Here is a 21,307-nt window from a genome sequence, read left to right as displayed (position 1 = left end):
GTGTAGATACAAATGGATGTACTGGATTGTGAAAACAAAGTGTGTACAAAATCATACACTACATACAAAACTGAAAATGTATTAAATTATTCCAGTGGTTTGAAAACTCTAACTGCAAATATCTGAGTTGAGCTAAATCAGCACTTTTAATTCAGTTGTTATCAAAAGGTACAACTAGCCATCCAACCTTTTAAGTTCTGGAAGATTGAGACTTTTAAGTTAATCAACTTGTAATAATTAATTACAATTGCAATAATTGAGGCAGTTGAATGCCTCAAATTGAGCTTTGGAGATACAGACTAATAATAAAGGCCTGCTCAAGCGTGTGTGAATGACACTAAACTTGAGGAGGTAATAACATTTCTACCATGGCTTAAACCATGCAGGAGTCTTTACGTAATATATGCCCTTTAACTTCGAAACAGTCCTTTAAAACTTACATACATTCTGCTACTTGCAAACTCTGCGCAGTAGGAGTTCAATCAATGCTGAGCTATATATACTTTATTTTGTCACACTGTACACTGTAAGCAGCAGCGAAGGCGCATAATACTAGTGATAATAAAAAAGTCAAAAGGCATTCATAATATCTTACAGTAATACTTTTTTTTTTGCCTACATAGTTTAAGGTGCATTGTCTAACTTTTCTAGCGGAAGATCTGTCAAATACTTTTCTATGGAGATATTATTTCACAGTATGGTATTAAACCTTTCTATCTTCATGGAGACCAAACCAGGCCACGTAACAGGTCATATCTGTGGAGAGGCGACCCCACTCACAGTCAGAATGTCTGTTTTTCTAGCTGTCTTTGAGCTGTAAAACTATAAAATGTAATACATGTAAGTAAGAGCTATTTAATGTCTTACTGTGGGACTTTATGACATATCCATAGAAACAAGCAGGTGATGGACTTTGCACCAGAAAACTTCCACAATTCCCCTTTAACCATGAAAAACCTCTACAACAAAAAACACAAAATAGTCCAATCCTTACCTTCTGAGTCTTGTCCCAGGCAGGTGGACAGCAATAGTAGCAGTAGTACATAGAGAACTCCCGCTCCAATTATTCTCTGGCATTTGACCCGGCCCCAACACTGTGGCCCCATTAAGTGCATTTGGACCATCTTCAGCACCTCACCTCCCACTGCATCCAGCTGCAACCAACAAGGGAGACAGGTTAATCACAAGTCTATGTTTTGTTCTTCTGCCTGCTGACCTCACAGTAGTACAGAGGAACTATAGTGCAGTACATTCAAGTGTACTTTCAGAACTGCAGTTAGCATTTAGTGAGCGCTGTGGAAGTATACATTAGTCATATATACTTGAAGGATGACAGCTGCCTGGGTGCACAGCAGGTACAGGATGTGATGTGGCTTAAATACAGAGTTACAGTTCTCTAGCTATCAGTCACACTACAAAATGTACCTGCAGTTTGGAAGGTTTAAGGTTCAATATATGGAGCTTATCTAGTAGAGGGTATATGTGGCAATTGCTTATCGCCATGGGGATGTAATAGCTTTGCCCTGAATGCTCCACAGTATAACATTAAACTTATCTATCTCGTATTAATTCAATTACAGGTGTTTTATTGCTAATGACATTTGCTTTTCTGCATAGGGCTAGATAACTTTAATGCTCTGCTGTGGAACAATCCAGGCAGATGGGAGATCCATCCACCAGAAAAGTTACATATGTCTTTTATTAAAGGTGCACTGTGTACATTTTCTGGTGGAGTGTCCACTACCTCCTTGTCTCCATGGAGATATTAGTGCTTTGCCTGGAATGTTCCATGGTATGACAATAAACATATACAGCCTTTATTCATTACAAGTATTTCTATTGCTCAAAAATACTTTAATTCCTGCTGTGAACAGGGGAGACTCTCCACAGATCTGAATTGTAAAGTAGCATAGTGCTGTAGCCAGCTTGTCTCCCTTGTGATAGGTTTAGTCTATACTGTGGAACATTCTCAGCCAGGCGCCACGTTGTGCCTCCGCTCAATTTCATTTCTCTCCAGCGACTAGGTCAGGAATCGAAACACACTAGATGGTTTGCAAAAATCCCGGAAGGGTGAGTCTGGGCAAAAGCCAATCAGCAAAGAGCCATACATTCTGTGATTAAGGATTTAAAGTCAGAACAAAGAAATTGTTTGGGGAATTTGATCAAAAAAAGTATCCTCCAACCGTCGAGCGAACGAATCCTAATGCTGTGAGGTTAGCCGGTTTCCATGAAGTGAAACCGGCTGATGAATCAGACTAGAACTTCCTAGACAAAGAAATAAAATTTCCATGGAGACAAACAGGTGGCAGCCCCTCCACTAGAAATGTTACTTTTCTATTTCATGGAGACAAGCATGGTGCCACCAGCACTAGTTACTGGTCAGATCTGTGGAGAGATTGTTTTTATTTTATTATTTTTTTTAAATAAGCATCTGTAATGAAGTAAATGCTAGATACAGTTTTAAAGTTTAATGGAACATTACAGGCAAGAATGTTTGTATGTTGCAGTAGGTTAAGCAACAATGGACAATTTGATTTATTCCACCAATGTTGTGGTTAGCAGCAGTCTCACAACAACAAATGTTTTAAGTCATGTTATAATCTCGTTACTTCATGAAAAACATACATGTGAGTAGTTTTCAAGTTGACAGCTACTCAAGTTACTCAAGTTTGTTCAATAGAGATTCTAGTGGAGCACTTCCTGTATTACCACATGTCATCCCAAGGATGTGCATGTATTAAACATGTGTGAAAGAAAACACAACTCTGGGTATGTTTGTGATGATGAAACAACATTATAACATAGATCAGAGAACAGTGTAATATGAGTCCTTTCAACAAAAATCTGCACTGAAGAATGTAAATTTAAATTTCCCCCTATCTGTATAATATACCCTGGGCAGTAGAAACCCAGCTCACATACTTTGCATATATAAGACATTCCTATGAGGTGTATTAACTCCCATAATGAACAGCTGACATATGGTATTTACTTTGTGCTTGTGTGTAATGGAACCTATGTTACAATGGAGCTTCTTTGATCAGTCTCAGGGGCCGCTTCAAAGCCCCCCTCCTTTCAAGAGAAGCGAGACAGTTGACTATTTGAAAACCTGAAGCTGAGGCAATGAAGCAACAACTAACATCACAAAAAAAAAAAAAAAAACAAGAAAAGGGACATCTTGGATTGCAACATGGCATTTGAAAGAGAAACCTATAGGCTGAATTTTACACATTATAATATATATAAATATATTATAATCACAATAGGTACAATCACTTGTAATAACATGTCATGTATACATTGGAATATGAACATTCCAGGCAAAGCAATAATGCAGATAAGATGCAAACCCTCCAGCAGAAAAAAGTTCAAAGTGATTAAAGGTCCTATATCAAAAATTTACTCTTGTGAGCTTTAAGCCATGTTAGAAATGCTGTAACCTCATCAAAAACAGACCTGGAGTTGTGTTTTGGTTCATTCACATACATTTGGATAATCCTGCATTATTAATCTCTCTACATCTTCAGAGCTTAAGATACTCTGTTCCACCTTGTGATGTCATGTAGTGGTAGTTTTGAAGTTCACAGCTTACATTCTACCTTTTATTCAGTCAAGATGGGCAATTCCAGATCATCCAAATGATTCTAGAGAAGGTGTATGGAGATCAAATACAATGGAACAATTCCTGTCTTACCATGTGACATAGCAAAGGGGAACAGAGTGGTTTGATTATGCAGTCTTTGTGTGTTAAAGATGCATTGTGTTAGCCTGATTCATCAGCCAGTTTCACGTCATGGAAACCGTCTGACCTAGCAGCATTAGAATTTGTTTGCTCCACGGTAGGCAAGTACTTTTTTTTTATTTAACCAATTGCTGCTATTTGGTAGTGACGTATGTAATGCGCCACTGACAGGGCTAACTGGTATATTGAGTTTTCCCAAATCAAAGGAAGAAGGGCAATAATGTCTTTCCCCTTGATAAAATCCACCAAACATTCTCTTTGTTCTGGCTTTAAATCCTCGATCTTCCAACACAGAATATATGGCTCTTCGCTGATTGGCTGGTGCCTGGACTTGCACTTCCGGGGTTCTTACAAACCGTCTAGTGTATTCTGATTCCTGACCTATTCACTGCAGAGAAATGAAATTGAGCGGAGGCACCAGGTGGCAGCAGCCTGTCTAACGTTGTTGGAACCTTTCAGTCTTCATGAAAACCAAACCAGACCAAGTTACAGGTCAGGTCTGTGGAGAGGGAATCCCACTCACAGTTAGAATGCCTGTTTTTCTAATGCCTGTAATTAAGCAACTGTAAGGTAGAGCTGTTTAATGCCATACTGTGGAATATTCCAGGCAAAGCAATGACATCTCCTTAGAAACAAGCAGGTGAAACAGATCAGAAAATAGCATAATATGTTACCTACACTGTTCACAAAACAGACTTTTTGAAAATGTGTTATGTCAGACTAGAATAAATGCAAATATTTATTTACCATTTGGCTTTTTACTATGCCATCAAGGTGTGTATCATATGGCAATAAGTAATACAACAATGGACAATTTGTTGAGTCATTCATTCTGCGGGTAGCAGCAAGAAACCCTTTGATTCTGTATAGAGAGTTTTAGGTTTTGCATGTTCTGCCTATGTTTGAGAAGTCTATATTTGAAATAACATGTAATTATATTGAATCTATAAGTTACATAGTACATTACCATTTGTATTACATTTAATGACAGGATGTTTCACAGTCCAATACTTGAAACTTGAGTTAAGTAAGTGTTGAAAATAACTGTGCTTGAGTGTGTCCCTTAGCCCTAGATTAATTACTTATTAAAGATGGAGAGGGAAAAGAGAGGGATACTTTGAAGTTCTTGGGTCAGTTGAGTATAGTCCTTTTTAAATTAGACTCAAGCTATACCTCTCGTCACTTTGTCCACTTACATAAATACTCCAAAACTTGTCTGATTGACCTTGGAATGGTAAGATATCAAATCCAAGTCTAAATGAAAGAAATAATAGTCTGTTAAAGAGGGGTCGAATGAGGCGCTTATTCTCAGAAATTGCAGCCAGTGAGACAGAAACTTAAAACTTCAAGAAATAAATGTGTTTAATAAGGGGCTATTTTATTCTTTTTGTAATGTATCATGACATCAGTGGCCATTTTAACATTATTTTAGAATTCACATCAATAATTTAATTGAATATGCCTCAGAATACTACTATTTTGTTGTCAGGTCAGAGTGCCTGGAATCTCCTTCTATTTCTTTCCAGTCTATTCACCTCCTAGATCAGGGGTGCTCAATACGTCGATCGCGATCTACCAGTTGATAGCCAAGGTCGTGTGGGTAGATCGTCGTGTCTCGTCTCGGACTCTATCGCATTTGGATTCGGTCTCGTCTCTCACTCAAGGTGTGACACTCAACAAGTGCGATCATATTTCATTACGGCCACTGCTGTTGGCAGTAAACTTGTACCAGGGTGCAGGAGCATGTGGGGCGTCTCAGTGCAGCCTGTGTGCTCATTTGAAACCCGCAGAGACTCTACAGCACATCACAAACACACACGCTCCCTATGCACAGCTCGTCTGCAACAGCGTGTGCCCTCGTGTACCAGCGTGCATCACAGGGCAGGTTAAACTTCCTAAACATCCTACCTGTCCATCTGCCTCACATCAGCACGCCGCCCCTCGCCTTTTCACGCTCTTGCTCCTTCCTCCATACAGCGAACACAAGCTCCTTCCACAGTGCGCGCTGATTAAAAGAGCAAGACGAAATGTGAAGCAAAAACGAGTCTAAATTCGTGTTACAGTGTTGGCACAAAGCAGGTCTACAGCATAGAGCAGATCTACAGAACAGACCTACTGCCACATTTGGCTGAAGTTTGCCTAACAAAAGTGCACAAATGCATCTGTGTTTGTCACGATGTGCGTTTGGTTTGGTAAATGTGCAGAGGCTGGTAAATATCACTGCAAAACCAGAAAAGAATGCAACTCCAGTTTGGAACTTTAAAAAACAGGTTTAAAAATCTTACCTACTTCCTTCACTTTTTTCACAGTTTTGTGTAAAGTGCCAGAGGAAGTTCTCTTAAAGAAGGGGTTCTCAAACTGTGGGTGAGGGTCCAAAAAAGGGGCACAGAGTGTTTCAGTGCAGTTTGCTTGGCTTTGTATTAGGTAGATCATTTTGACTTGGTCATTTTGTAAGTAGCTCGCATGCTGAAAAAGTGTGAGCACCCCTGATCTAGATCCTCAAAAAGCACCTATGTAACACATTTAACTTGACCCTGTGATGCACTCATCCTTTATGTTTTTGTCATATATGTTTTGGAATGTTTTTAGTTCAGTCTTTTTAGAATTTAATTGTTAAATGATCGATGATGTCAGGACTGGACCAACATTTCTATTAGTAGAGTTTAGATTTATATGCAGCAGAAGGGATGGTGTGAGTTATCAACTTTTTAGGTGGACAGTCTGTGAAATACTTTTCTCGATGGAAATGTTATTGCTTTGTTTGTAATGTTTCACAGTATAGTGTTAAAGCTTTCTATCTTCATGGAGACCAAACCAGACCAAGTTACAGGCCAGATCTGTGGAGAGGTAACTCAGCCAGAAAGCCTGTTTTTCTAGGTATATTTTTAGCTGTACAATCACCTGTATTTGAATAAATATAAGGCAGAGCTGTTTAATGCCATACTGTGGAACATTCCAAGCAGCGCAATGACATATCCATAGAAACAAGCAGGTGATAGACTCTCCACCAGAAGAATTACACAATGCACCTTTGAGCAGAACATTTAACAAATGAATAATGCAGTAGAGCTGTTGTCCAGATCCACTCCCCTGTCCCACTAGCTTAAGACTGTACCTGTATCAGTAAACTGTTTGTTTTTCCTGTAAGCACTCAAATACACCACAGGCTGCAGCAGGATTCCCACCCACTCAGCTTAGACTTTAGGAAAGCTTGAAATCCTTGAAAAGTGTGTAAAGGACTGGCAGAGACAGAGGGGATGAACCAGGGGCAGACCCACCGTGGAGGAGGAGACTGGAAACGTGTTGTGTGTGGTAATGGTGTGTGTATGTCATGGTCTATTTCTCCGCTACAACTGAAGGAAAGTATCTCTGTCTGACCCAAAGAGGACACTACGCTCTTCTGTTCACAACAAATCATGATCCAATCGAAATGAACATGACTAATAAAAGGCCCAAGAGTCATCAAAAAGTCAACAGCAAAGAGGCAACAATTTCTGTCTTTGCTGTACACTGCATAACTTTTCAGATGAAAGTGCTTTTGTCCATTGTGATTTTATTGCTTTGCCAAGAATTGTCTGCACAATGACAATAAACATCTGTGTGTCCCTACGGACACGAGCTTTAATGACACTGCAAAACCTTCCAGACAAAGCAATAACATCTCCATGGAGGCAAGCCAGTGGTGGACCCTAGAGATCGACCGATATGTTTTGTTTCATGACCTATGCCGATACCGATTGTGTAGAATTTTGAGAAACCTATAGCTGATAAGTCTGATTTTGATTATTTTCCTCAAAGTCTGTAATTTAAATTCACTTCAAACTCACCTGCAAGACCTTTTTATTCCACAAAACCATAACAGAGTGGTGTAGTCATGTTTTCTGCAGTTACCTCTTCACACTAAAGTGTTAAAATAAAACCTTGTGTGTATTTTTGAGGAAGTCGATCACCAAAAACAAAATTTTGGTCTCAAGATTTAAAGGGCATATGACAGGTTAGATTACTAATTTCACTAAAACACAGTTAAGATATTTTTCTTTTCTTTTTTTAAGATTTGCACAAAAACATTCACTCATTTTCAATTTGACCCTTTTTTGGTTTAAAATTTGACGTCCTTGTACTTCCTAGAAATTGTGACATCACACGAGGGACTTCTATAATTGTTACCTTGAAAAACTTCTCTAAATTTTGCTGAACTTTTGGACAGAATTCTCCCTAGTGTGACATCAGTGTATTTAACATATTTTTCAATTTTTCTTTGCAAATTCCTTGATTGGTGCAAAACTATAATTTATATTTACAATAGTTATTATTAGGGGTGTCCAAAAATATTGAAAAATCAATATATCGTATCATTTAATGTGATGATACAGTATCGATATTGAGGACTGCTGTATCGATATATCACCAAGGGTATTTTTGGTATATTTTACTAAATTATTTTTTTACAGAGCTACAGTTTTGTTGCTTGTTCAGTAGAAGAAAACTCATTTATGCAAGACATTTGACATTTTCACTGTTTTGATGATTAAAATGTTTGTGTTTCATATGAACTTTGCACAAGATGTGTTTTAAGAAAGACTTTTAGTATTTCAGTCAAGATTTAGCCTTTATTTTTACTGATCTGTCACAAATCGATTTGAAATATACCATATCGAACTGAAAGTGCACTGTATCAAGATATGTATCGTATCGTGGCCTATGTATCGAGGTATGTATCGTATTGGAAACTTCTTAATGATACCCAGACCTAGTTATTATCCCATCAAATTAAGTCAAAATTAAAGAATTCTATAAAAATCTGTCACTAAAAAGTCCAAATATTGGCCTGACGTGAGACTATCTGCAGTGGACTCCCATGAAAATTTACATAGTGTACCTTTCAAAACTAGAATCACAGGGAAATTTGATTCACTGGTCCAATTATAGAACATTACCCATAACAAATCTCATGCAAAATAGATGTATTAATCCTTTTCTAGTGCCAATTCTCCACTACAGGCAGAATATCCTGTTTATGCATTCAGTCTTAACCCTCCAAAGATCATTCCTCTGTGTAGTGAAATGAGGACAGGCAAAGAAAAGCTATCATTTGTTCCCGCTCCACAGCTGGTGCACAGTGGTCGAGTGCCTTGCTCAAGGACAAAATGTGGCCCTAAATATCCCCCTCCCGATCCCCAAACGCTCCCCAGTGCGCACTATTTCAAAATGATTACACGGCGGCGATCAAAGTACTTCATGTCTACGACGGCCTGTATAAATCTGGTGCCACCCGCCGCGCGATACGTTTTATACAAATCAATTAGAGGATTCTGGGGTAAGCAAGTGCACGGATCTTTATTTCGTCTCAGTCTTAAGAGCCATTTTGGTGATTGTAATGAAAATCTAATATTGGACACAGCACCCAGGCTCTTTCTACTAAAAAAACAACATTAAGTGCTTTCCGCTATGCAAACGCTGCCACCTGTTAATTAAAAGTGAAATGTGAATATCCTGGAGGACTGGAGGACGTCAAATGTCCAATTCTACTGAGGGAGAGGCAGCTCTGGGCAGACTGTGATGTTGGAGCAAATCCCATGGGAAAAAAATCCGCAATTAATTTCAAGAGACATCACAACGTTGTAGAATCCGGACAGGTATGAATTCTATGGGAGAATTTGCAGTTTAATTGTCAGACTGTTGACCTGATTTATGGTGTCTCTGTAATTACCGGATCTATCCACATAAAGCAAAAACTGGCACAAAGTTCAATGTTTTTTTATTAGCACAAATAAACAAATTTGAAATTATTTTTTCCACATTTTTTTTCCACAAAAGTGTTTCTATAATTATTCAATTACAAAGATGTGACTATTGTCAGTTGAAATTGCTCTGAGCCATAAGATTAGAGATCAAGTTTGTGGAGTCAGTCGCTAACAAATAATGATAAAATTTGTGGATAAATCTTTCAAAACAATGAATCTCATAGAGTTATATAGACCTTTAGCCTGATTCATCAGCCGGTTTCACTTCATGGAAACCGTCTGACTTCGCAGCATTAGGATTTGTTCGCTTGACGGTAGAAGGGTACTTTTTAATTTAACCAATCGCTGCTATTTGGTCGTGACATATGTAATGATCTACCAATGGAGCTAACTGGTATATTAAGCTTTTCCCAAATCCCGTAGGAAGAAGGGCAATAACGTCTTTCCCCTTGATAAAATTCACCAAACATTCTCTTTGTTCCGGCTTTAAATCCTCGATCTCGGGAATCACTTCAGCTGCATTTCAGACAATGGGTTATACATGAGTTATAATGGGTTATAATTAGCAAATCCATCCATCATGATGTTATACTTACCAGTAAATACTGTATACATACCAAGGTGTTGCCTGTAAACACGAACATTAATTGTTGCTGGAAGCTGCATTAAAATGTAATGTGTAACATTTCATTAGCTGTAACGTCGTAACCAGGACAGTTTGGTAGAGTTTGGTGTGAACTGGGACATTTCAGCGTCCCGAGGAACTTTTGGTGGCATTTCATGTGAGAAATGCAGCTGAAGTGAAGACTGACTGATGCTCGCTGTGGCTGTAGCCGTGAATGTTTTAATCTAAACATACAGAGAACCTGATATTTGCTAATTAGCCCTGGGATAACATTACGTCGGATGTTAGCCAACTGGCTCCACTATGTTATCTAACATATAGGTGCAATTTCCCGTTCAAAGGAGGTGTTTCTACACAATATTATACAGCAGCGTTCGGTTCCCGAATTCAAGACATTTTTACAATAGATTTTAATTAACCCACTTGTTGGTCGTTGTTGTAGCTTCTTGTGCTATTACTCTGTTTTTACCCTCTGCTACAAACTTGAGCATGCGCAGTCTTGATCTTGATCGATGTTTCTTCTGCTCGATGAATAATGTCTGTGAAGTGATGACGTATTTTTAACAGTAAAGTTCCGTCTGTGAATTCGTATTCGTACTGATGAAAGCATAATTGTAAATTTTCATTTCGTGATTGTAATTCATGAAGTTGTAATTTTTCATTTCATATTCTGATGGATAAAATACACACAATATATTTTATGTACGACTGGACTCATTTGAGAGTTTACAAATATTTATTTTATGCGCAACTACAGCCAAATATGCACGGATTTCCCAAATAAGCACGGATTTCTATTTTATGACACAAATATTTTTGACAGCTTTCTTACTCCATAAGTTTCTTTGCAAGAATTAGGCGATTTTTTGGGATTTGTGTTGTAATACAAAAAGACTTGAGCTGTGAGGGGCTGAAAAAGTCATATCTGTAGCTAATTAATTTTCATCCTGCTATTTATTTGTTGCAGCTCATGTCTTTTAATGATACAGTCTATTTAAAAATGATTTAATGGGATTATCCTGCTTTATTGTTATTGTATCCGTGGCATAAAGTAGTTTCAATATCATCGTTTATCACACTATATCCCTGTAGCAATATATCACGCTTTAAAATGTGTTACCGTGACAGACCTAATCTGAAATTATGAAATCAGGAAATTCTATAATGTAAACACAACTTATTACTACTGCGATTTGGACCAGGTCACACTCTGAGAGACCTATAGTGGCATGGGTAGCTCATAACAGCTTATAATTGAGTTTTATGTGCTGGTCTTTGCTGTCTGAAATGCCATGCAGGTGCTCTGTAGTGCTATCAGCGAGCAGAGCAGCCAGGGAGACAAGAGGTTTCCTGGCTTGACTCCGGCACACAGGCAAATGGTGATTTTGATCCAATTGGACAAATAGAAGTTTCACCTTGAGCAGGAGCCTTTTGGTGGTTTCAGGCCATTATCAGAACATTTGCCTCTCCACTTTAACCAAGTACTTTTTCAACAGAATGTCTTTGTGCCTGAAGTCCGCTTTTTGTGACCAGAAAATTACCTAAATAACCTTTCATTTTAGGTACTCTAAAAAAGTTTTATGGCAATTGTGTCAGCATCTTTTGAGACAGGTCTGAGCTCAGAACTGTATCCAGACATTTTTTGGATTGGAAATGATTTCGGAGAATTATTTATGGCACTCTGCAGGTATATAACCCTGGTGTTCCTCAGGGGTTGATCTTAGAGCCATTGCCTTTTGCCATGAATTGTATATAAAGTGAATGCTTTACATACAAATATATATACTAATAAAAAAAGAATAAAAAAAAAAGAATGATAAAATAGAAAGTAAAAGGGATATTTGGCATTGTTCTTCTTCTTCTTTGGCAGTCATATTTTCTTTGAAATAAACAGTAGCTTATAATGAATGTCTATATACTTTACAAATTACAACATTGTACATTGATCTAAACAATTCATTAACATTAAATATCAACACAATTTTATCACTAGGGATGCTTATTATTAAGAATGTATTGATATTATTCTTATTGATCAGTGAAAAGGCCAGCCTGTGAATGTGGATGGACTCTAAAGTGTTATTAGTAACATAAGTTATGCAGTATATAAGATTTCATCTTTACCCTTAAACTGTAAAGAAATCATCCATAACATGACAACTGTGACAGCCATCACCATCTGGCTCATGTTAAACTTGCTCAAATGCTTACCCATCTTTCTTCTAAGTAGAGTTGGGCAAAATATGGAAAGAACTTTTAAAAAGGCATTTTCTTCTCTTTTGCCATTCATTTTATTTGATTTTATTATATGGAATTTTACACAGTATGGCTTTAAACTCTTTCTCCAGTGAGACAGGCAGGTCCATGCACAGTTAAATATCAAATCTGGCAAGCCTCAGAATAAGAATGCATGTTTTGTTTTTTGTTTTGTTTTTTAACAATAAAGTGCCATACTCTGGTAGCCTGATTCATCAATCGGTTTCACTTTGTGGAAACCGTCTGACCTCACACCATTAGAATTTGTTGACTCGACGGTAGGCAGGTACTTTTTTATTTAACCAATTGCTGCTATTTCATCGTGACGTATGTAATGCGCCTCTAACTGGGCTAACTGGTATATTAAGCTTTTCCCAAATTCCGTAGGAAGAAGGGCAATAACGTCTTTCCCCTTGATAAAATTCACCAAACATTCTCTTTGTTCCGGCTTTAAATCCTCGATCTTGGGAATCGTTGCCAACACAGAATGTATGACTTAGTCGATATCCATCTTGACCTCTTTGTTTACTGTTGTGCTATACCACAAAAAGGGACCCAGTCATGGCCTCACAGCGCTTCGCTGATTGGCCAGTGCTTGGTCTACATCTTCCGGGGTTCTTGCAAACCGTCTAGTCAATTCCGATTCCTGACCTAGTTGCTGGAGAGAAATAAAATTGAGCAGAGGCACTAGGTGGCGCCAGCCTGGGTAATACTGTGGGACATTGTAGTCAAAGCAACGATGCCATGGAGACAGTTGCTTTCACCTCAAAAATTTCATAGTGCATCACTATTTGATTAACTAAATCTGATCTAAACTGACAGTAGCTCAGTAGTTGGTTTTTCAAACAACGCTCTCGACATAACCAACAACGTGGAAAAGTGCTATATAAAAATTTGACCCCTGACCATTGTTATCGGGCTCTAATCAAAAAGATAATTGAGATTTGCCAGTATTGTCCTGTAGTTCTGGCCATAACAGCTTGATCATAATATTGGCCTTTTAGCTGAACCAAAGTATGATGAAAGCGCTCTTGTGCCCATCAAAGTTGTGCTCCATGTTTTTCTCTTGATTATGATTTTATGTTACACGTCAGTTCAAACCTCCCTTTACTCTGCTGTGATGAAACTCTCCCTCACTTGCCTTGCACAATAGTAGGCCATGCTGTAAGCTTGAGTAACCATAGACTGATGTCGAGAGTGTATCGGGGCTGAAGGCACTCCGGCTTTGCTTGAACTTCAAAAAAACTTGTATATTCCTCTGGAGACGAGCGAAAACAGGAGCTGCGCAGGAGCCGAGAGAACAGAGACAATGAGGAGGAGGAAGATGAGAGCCACGCGAGGAAGACAAAAGCACTGCGAGTGACAGGACACAAAATCAAAGACACAACAGCAGATGAGAGCGTGGCGGAGGTTGAACCAAACATGTGAGATTGTGAAGTTTAACTGATATCAACAGGCTCCCACTGATGTGTAGTGATAACTGGGGAAATGCAAATGACAGGGTAGATCGCTCATTTCCCTAAAATGTACATTATATGTTTAAGGGTGCATTGTGTAACTTTTCAGGTGGAGGGTCAGTCAAATGCTTCTCTCCAAGGAAATGTTATTGCTTTGACGGGAATGTTTCACAGTATGGTGTTAAACCTTTCTATCTTCATGGAGACCAAACCAGACCAAGTTACAGGTCAGATCTGTGAAGAGGCGACCAAGCTCTCTAGCCTGATTCACCAGTCAGTTTCACTTCATAGAAACTGTCTGACCTCACAGTGTTAGGATTTGTTCTCTGGACGGTAGGCGGGTACTTTTATCTTTTCTATTTTTCCTTTTTCTTACTTTCATTTAACCAGTTGCTGCTATTTGGTCGTGACGTATGTGTATGTAATGCTCCACTAACGGGTCAAACTGGTATATTAAGCTTTTTCCAAATTCCGTAGGAAGAAGGGCAATAACGTCTTTCCCTCTGATAAAATTCACCAAACATTCTTTTCATTCCGGCTTTAAATCCTCAATCTTGGGAATCGTTGACAACACATGCGAACCATCTAGTGTATTCAAATTCCTGACCTAGTCGCTGGAGAGAAATGAAATTGAGTGGAGGCACTAGGTGGCACCAGCCTGGCTACACACTCACAGCCAGAATGCTTGTTTTTATAGGTATTTGTTTTTATTTTTTGTAGGTTTTTGAGCTACAAAACTACCTGTAACTGAAAAACAGGAAAGAGCTGTTTAATGTCATTGTGTAGAAGCAAAAGCAATGACATATCCGTAGAAACCAGCAGGTGACAGACCCTCCACTAGAAAAAGTTTACTAAAAAATCTTGTAATTTTTATTTTTATTTTTAATTTTTAAACTTCACGATTTGACACACAGACAGAAGAGATGACATGACATGGATACATATAAAATGGGCACCATACCTTAGTGTGGTTGTGTATGTCTTTTTCTTAATCTGTCACTGTGTATTTATCTGTCTTTGTATTAGCTGTTGTTTTTTAATTTGTTATTATTATAATATAAATGTATTTTATTTTATTTTATTATTTTTGTTTTAACTTTAGCTGTTATTATTACTATTACTATTGCTTTTGCTATTATTATTAATCTATTTAGTTTTTATTTATTTATTTATTTATTTTTTGTTCTGTGTTTTGTTTTGTTTTTTCTTGGGGTTATTTTTTGGGAAAAAAAAGCATAAATATGATGTTTGGTATACATACTCTGTAATGTGCTATCGAAATTTATAAATAAAATTGTAAAAAAAGAAAAAAAAGAAGAGATGACTGGGTGTGTTTTTTTCCCCCTATGTCTTATTATTAACCCCTTAATGCCTGAATTTATATAGATATTAAATAGTATATTAAAAAAAAGTAAATAAATAGAAATTTGGGTATGTTGCAAATTTGCGACAACTAGAAACAAGTGCTTGCCAAAGGTTCCTCGGAAGGTCCTGCATATGCACTAACTGGCAATGGGGGAATGCAGCCGCTATCTCAGCTTATATCATGATCCATATGGTTTGTTGCATATTTGTGACAGTGGGCGTTAAGGGTTAAATAGGGTCTACGTCTTTGCAAATAGCAATGGCCAACGATGAATCCCAGTATCATAATATGTCATAATTGTAGTCTGCCGTTAACAGGGCTGAGGAGTCATGGGACTTTTCTCCTTTCTTAAGATCAGTCCCGTGCACGAAAGCTGTCACCACCTCTTTAGCTCTGAGGTAGGCTACTGCGTCTGGACCTTTTTCAGTTAGCAGGAGACTTCGCGTGCGGAGAGGAGAATATGCACAAAAGCTCTCAGACGCACTGGGTTAAAGCAGGACAACCTCTCTTTCAGAAACCTCCGCAGAGGAAAGCTTGTGTGACCATGAGCGGTTTTGTGCGCAGGCTGACAGATGTGACTGAGAGTGACAACAGTATTATGAGACAGTGGTCATGATCAACAGTCGACCGTACAAAGTCTGAGCTGCAAATGAATTGTAAAATTAGAAACACAGTGTGCACCTGATCATTAGTTTTATCCCCCCGAAGAATAAAGCAGAGGGGGAGAGGAAAAACAAAAGGAGAGATGGACAGGCAAACCACAAATTGAAACCTGCATAGAGATAATTCCATATCTGTTTCCTAGCAACAATAATATTAAAAAGAGGCCAAAATGTGTCTAAATTGCACTATAGTTATGATTAGTCTAATAAAAATAAATTACTGTGTGTTTATTTTGCTTGGCAGAAAACAAAAAGAACCTTTTCACTGAGATGTAAGCCCAATGACATACAGTAGATAGATATTCTGTTTGCAACTTACTGTATTTTTGTACTTTTCTTCTCAACTTCCACTCAACTGATCTAAAACTATGATAAATATCAGGTACAAAACCACCAAACCAAGTATAATTAAAAACATGTTAAAACCTGTCCTACGCAAGCTATAGTATACAGTGAACAAGTGAATGACTCCGAGTGCTTAGGCTGCACTATAAAATGGACACATGCCAAGAGTAGGGATTGTAATTATATTGTGATCACAATATAATCAGATGAACTATGTAATAGGAGCTGTGGCAATTTACTATCTAAGTAAATCTCAGTAAAATGTTTATAGCTGTTTATATCACTTTAGAAGTTCACTTCACCATTCAGAAAGTTTGATTTTGCATAGCTGGACACATACAAGATGACGGGTGATGTTCTAGAGCAGACATGTCAAACTCAGGCACGGGGGCAAAATTTGGCTCACAATATAATTATATTTGGCCCGTGAGATCATATAAAAAATGTACTAGAGCTGGCTCGCATGCTACAGATAGAAGTATAGAGACATTATTTATTTAAAATGTTATTATTTTATAATTGTTTGTTCTGGATTCAATGTGTAAGCAAAACTGTTATTAAACATTTATTTTAATAAGAAAAGCTTTAACATTACATATCATGAAAGAAGAGAAAACATGCAAGATGTTGTTGAAACTCAGAATTGAAAAACTGAAATTGAAATTTTTCAATAAATATTTAGTTTGGCCCATGACTTAATCCCAGTTTTTAATTTCGGCCCTCTATGAATTTGAGTTTGACACTCCTGTTCTAGAGAATGTGCATGAAAGTGAGTTCAATAATGGCAATATTGTGGAAAAAATAATCTTATCACAAAAAGGATACCATTGAAGTCAGATATTGTGCGATTCCTAGCAAAGATTAAAATTCCTACTTTCAAATAATAAAATAAAATAAAACACACACACATCTTTAGATCTTGCTCTATTAACTTGTTAGAGGTTCATTAGATATGATGTCTTATCCCGTTTTTGTAATGACAAATATAGTATCCAGAACCAAAATGAAACCAAGGCTTTTAAAGTTTAAAGATAAATTAAATGATTAAGCAAAACCTTCCTTCTGTTTATCATGATTTCACATTAAGAATGGATTTGGTACCTCGGAATGACAAAGGATATGCTGTATTCAAGCAGCTCAGTGTTGCATAATAATGACAGCTCTATTCAATCATTTATAACCACATTTATCACATAAGCTAGACATGCCATTGCCCAGACACGGCTCGCATATTCGCTAGAAGTATTGTGAACAAAACCTATGACATACTCAGCTTTCAATACCACTATGTTATTACTGAGTACTACTTTTATACTTTAGTTTGTGGGAAAGGTCATTTCTGGACGCTCCATAGCCCTTCAATTGAGAGGACAGTTCAGACATATTGAAACTCTCTCTTTATATATAATACAGCATGGAAGTAGCATATGTGGACAGCCTTGGATCTGCTTGGCTGAAAGTTCACTGGAGACTACATCTATCACGCCTTCTACTTAAAGGGCCCATATTACGCTATGCACTACTCTGTCAGTTATAATGTTGTTTCCTTATCACAAACAGACCTAGAGTTGTGTTTTGTTTCATTCACACATGTTTAAAGCACAAATCCTGCAAATATAAGCTGAGTTCTTCTCTCAAACTGAAAACACATTATAACATGGCTCACGACAGTCAGTTTTGTTTAATACAGGACCTTTAATCTCAAAGCGAATGTGTCTGCTGACGGACAAATAGGAAGTGCCTTATCAGAGTAAACCTGCATTCGGAGGCGACTGGACTGGTGACAATGATGGACAACGCAGAATGTGAAAAGATGTTGAGCGGTGTAAATAGAGCAGTTTTTATGTATTTAAAGATGCACCATGTAACCTTTCTGGTGGGGGGTACGTCACCTTCTTATCTCCATGCAGATGTTATTACTATGCCTGAAATTTTGCACAGTATGGTATTATTGTATTACAGTATTTTCAGGTTGCATGGTTATTTTGGGGGTGCAGGTTTGGGGACCCTGGAAAGAGACTGAATTTTTGTTTGCATGTCTCTGCACCTGTCTAAAAGTCTAAATGTCTCTTTTTATGTTGATTCTGTTCATTCAAGCCTCACAGTTTTGTTTTTTGCTGAAAATGTAATCATCATTTGAATTTTATGAAAAGAATGTGTTGAATAGGCTGATGATAAAAAGCAATGCTATTTCCTCTTATATTACAGATGGAGAGGGTAATAGGCAGAAAAGGGTAAGTGAGATATTAACATATTCCCTCTTTATCTCTTTTTTATCTGCTATTGGTGGAAGCCATTAGCAAATTGAGTGAAAGACCAACTGATAGTTTGAACTTCGTTTATTCCAAATGGCATGTCAGAAATCAGAGGATATTTGGAAAAGCATAGCTCCAAAAATTAACTGAAAATAAGATTGAGCCCTGATAGTGTTATTATTTTCAGTGCTGTTCCAGTTTGGTGGTGAAATTCAAGAAGTAATCCATCTCTGTATCATCTCATTTGTCAGGTCCAAATGATAATTTGTAATTGAGCAACATTTCAGGCATTGTACTGACAGCCCCATGGAGACAAGCCAGTGAGCTACCCATGGATGCACCAATCCATATAAGTGCTGAGACTGTTTTGTAACTACACAACAGCTTAAGTTTAATATTATGAGACATATTGGGCCATAATACATGCAGCTTGAATGTCGGACTTCCGGTCATAGGGATGATTTCTTAGGAAGCCAAAGATTACCTTTTTCGTCTTTCCTGTGTATCAATACAGCCCATCGCCTTCGCTTTTCACTATTTTTGAAAGGAGGTTTGCAGTCACACAGATCTGATTCCCTTTTGCAGTTATGGAGTTTGCAAACTTCTGAAGCCCATTTCTTGGGCCATTTTCCACTCTTAGGACATCCAACAACCACACAATTACGATGTCCGAATCCCATAACTAAAATATGACAATATCAGAACCAGAAACAAAAGTCCAAAAGACTTGAAAAGACTGTCTTTGACAATAGACACATCCTACTGGGAAAACAAACATGGCGGTTTGATGCTCACTTTTTCCCAGTATGCACTGTGCGATGACTGGAAGTCAGAAATTTGGGATGCATGTTTTGGCCAGTAAATGATCTTATTACACCAATTTACAGATCATAATGAGATATCGGCTGAACCAATAGCATTGAAGTCAATATCTGATCCACCAAACTGTCCAGTATCGTATCGGTGCATCCCTAGACGTACCCCACACCAGAAAAGTCACACAGAGCATCTTTAAATCCATAAATTTCTTTGGGAACCACTGTGCTATACATCACAATTAAACAAGGAGGCGTGCTCTATGTAGTTTAACACACAAAGTAGAGTCTCAGAACAATATGCTTCATACAAAAAAGATGTAACTGGTGCATTTAGAAGACAAAGTACAACTAATTAAATTCTCTTATTTTGTTTTTGCCACATTAGTGTGCCCTTTTTGGATCATGTTCCTTGTCACAACCTGCACATGACATTTCAATAATTGGATAATTCCAGAAAAATCACATTTTTGTTGTGCGTGAAAACACTGCCGCTGTTTATTAAAGTACCAAGTAGTAGCCAGTCATTTCAGCAACTGTTCAAAAAAGTAAAATGTTGTGTTTTGTTTTAAAAATAACTGTATTAGTAATTCCTCTCATCAATTGTTCCAAAATAGGAATAAATAAAAGCACATGGAGACTAGACCAATGCGCAGAGTCAGAGGTGATGTACTATTTTAACTCAACACAGCGTTCTCCTGCTGTCAGAGTTTGAATGATGACTCCTCTTTACAGTCTCTGCTTACGTTTGCATGCATTTTCCTAAGATGTAAAAATATTTCACTTGTAGTGTCATCTCCGACATCTGTCTTTCTCTTTCTCTTTCTCCCTTTGCTATTTTTTTTATTATTTTGCTTTCTGTTTGTGTTGTCAGCGAGTCGTCTGTCTGAAAACCATGTCATTCACAGCTCCTTCCAGTGCCAAAAACAAGTCGAGAAATTGTGCTTTTTTACTTTTGAAGAAAACAGCTTTCAATCCTTTTCAGGCCATTCTGTTACTACACTTTATACTTCCAGGCCTTGGGTTTACTTAGGTGTATACATTGTCTGAACTTGGAGGTCCTATAGTACTCTAAATTGACTCTTGTAAGCTTTTAGACATGTTAGAATGTTTTTACCAGGGTGTGCGTGTTAAACAAGTGTGAACGAAACATAACACAAATCTGGTACGTTTGGGATGAAGAAACAAGATTATAACAAAGATCAGAAAATAGCTTAAGATGGACCCTTTAAACTGCTAATTACATGAGAGAAAATGAAGACGTAGAGACACAGTTTTATGCAAATTTGATAATACTTGATTATGGTTGATTATAGTTGTACATATGTGGCGAGAGTGGGCGGCAGTTGTCAAGTACAAGTTGGAGAATGTCATGTCCCACTTTTCAGATGAGCTTGTTTTGGAGAGGCTTAGAGCATACTGTTTGAAGAGGGGTGTGAATGGTGCTTAGCAATTACCCAGCAGCAAAACTTCAAATCTCCCTTTCTCTTCACCGCTTTACAAAGAAAATGCACATGAAACAAAGAGTGGAATCGCAGGTAAAACAACATTAAAGAGGGGGTATTATTCAACATCGGGTTTTTGGAGTTTTCTACCATGTTATAATGTCGATCCCACATCGAAAACAAGTCTGTGGTTTTAGATGTCACCCATGCATGAGTAATTGAGTAATCTTGCAATCTCATTTTGCAAGAGCCAAATTCAAAACTGAAACTAATTAAATATTTTAGTATGTTGGTGAAAAAAGCATTTTCAAAAGACAAAATATAGGTATGTTTTTGATGAGGAAACGACATTCTAACATAGACCGGAAACTTGGGCCATTATAGAAATTCACTACCTGCTCTTTAAGACTGTGACTATGTAAAACTTTCAGACATACCAAATTATCTTATCTATTTTCAGAACTGTCTTTATAGGAGTTCAAAAGCAGAGTTAAATACATAAACTGTGAACCAACCCAAGGGATTGACTCTCATCTAATTAGTTAATATCGTCTAAGTCGACTCAAATGTTGTTGGCCAATTAGTCACTCACACT

At 37.6% G+C, this 21,307-nt stretch overlaps 1 protein-coding gene across 1 annotated transcript in view; it reads right to left on the bottom strand.

The window, feature by feature from the left end:
• The window catches only part of LOC110171006 (protocadherin-15-like), a 290,940-nt gene that overhangs the window by 238,842 nt on the left and 30,791 nt on the right, over nucleotides 1-21,307 (bottom strand). The window contains exon 2 of the mRNA XM_055150550.1: nucleotides 995-1,154. Within this exon, the coding sequence (XP_055006525.1) occupies nucleotides 995-1,154 (160 nt within the window). The remainder of the gene's footprint in view (nucleotides 1-994; nucleotides 1,155-21,307) is intronic.

This window comes from Boleophthalmus pectinirostris, unplaced genomic scaffold (assembly GCF_026225935.1).
Source record: "Boleophthalmus pectinirostris isolate CB_2022bp ecotype Guang Dong unplaced genomic scaffold, ASM2622593v1 HiC_scaffold_14, whole genome shotgun sequence".
In the NCBI taxonomy this organism is placed as follows: domain Eukaryota; kingdom Metazoa; phylum Chordata; class Actinopteri; order Gobiiformes; family Gobiidae; genus Boleophthalmus; species Boleophthalmus pectinirostris.
The sequence above is the reverse complement of the archived record's forward strand: the minus strand, read 5'-3'. Positions and strand labels throughout refer to the sequence as shown.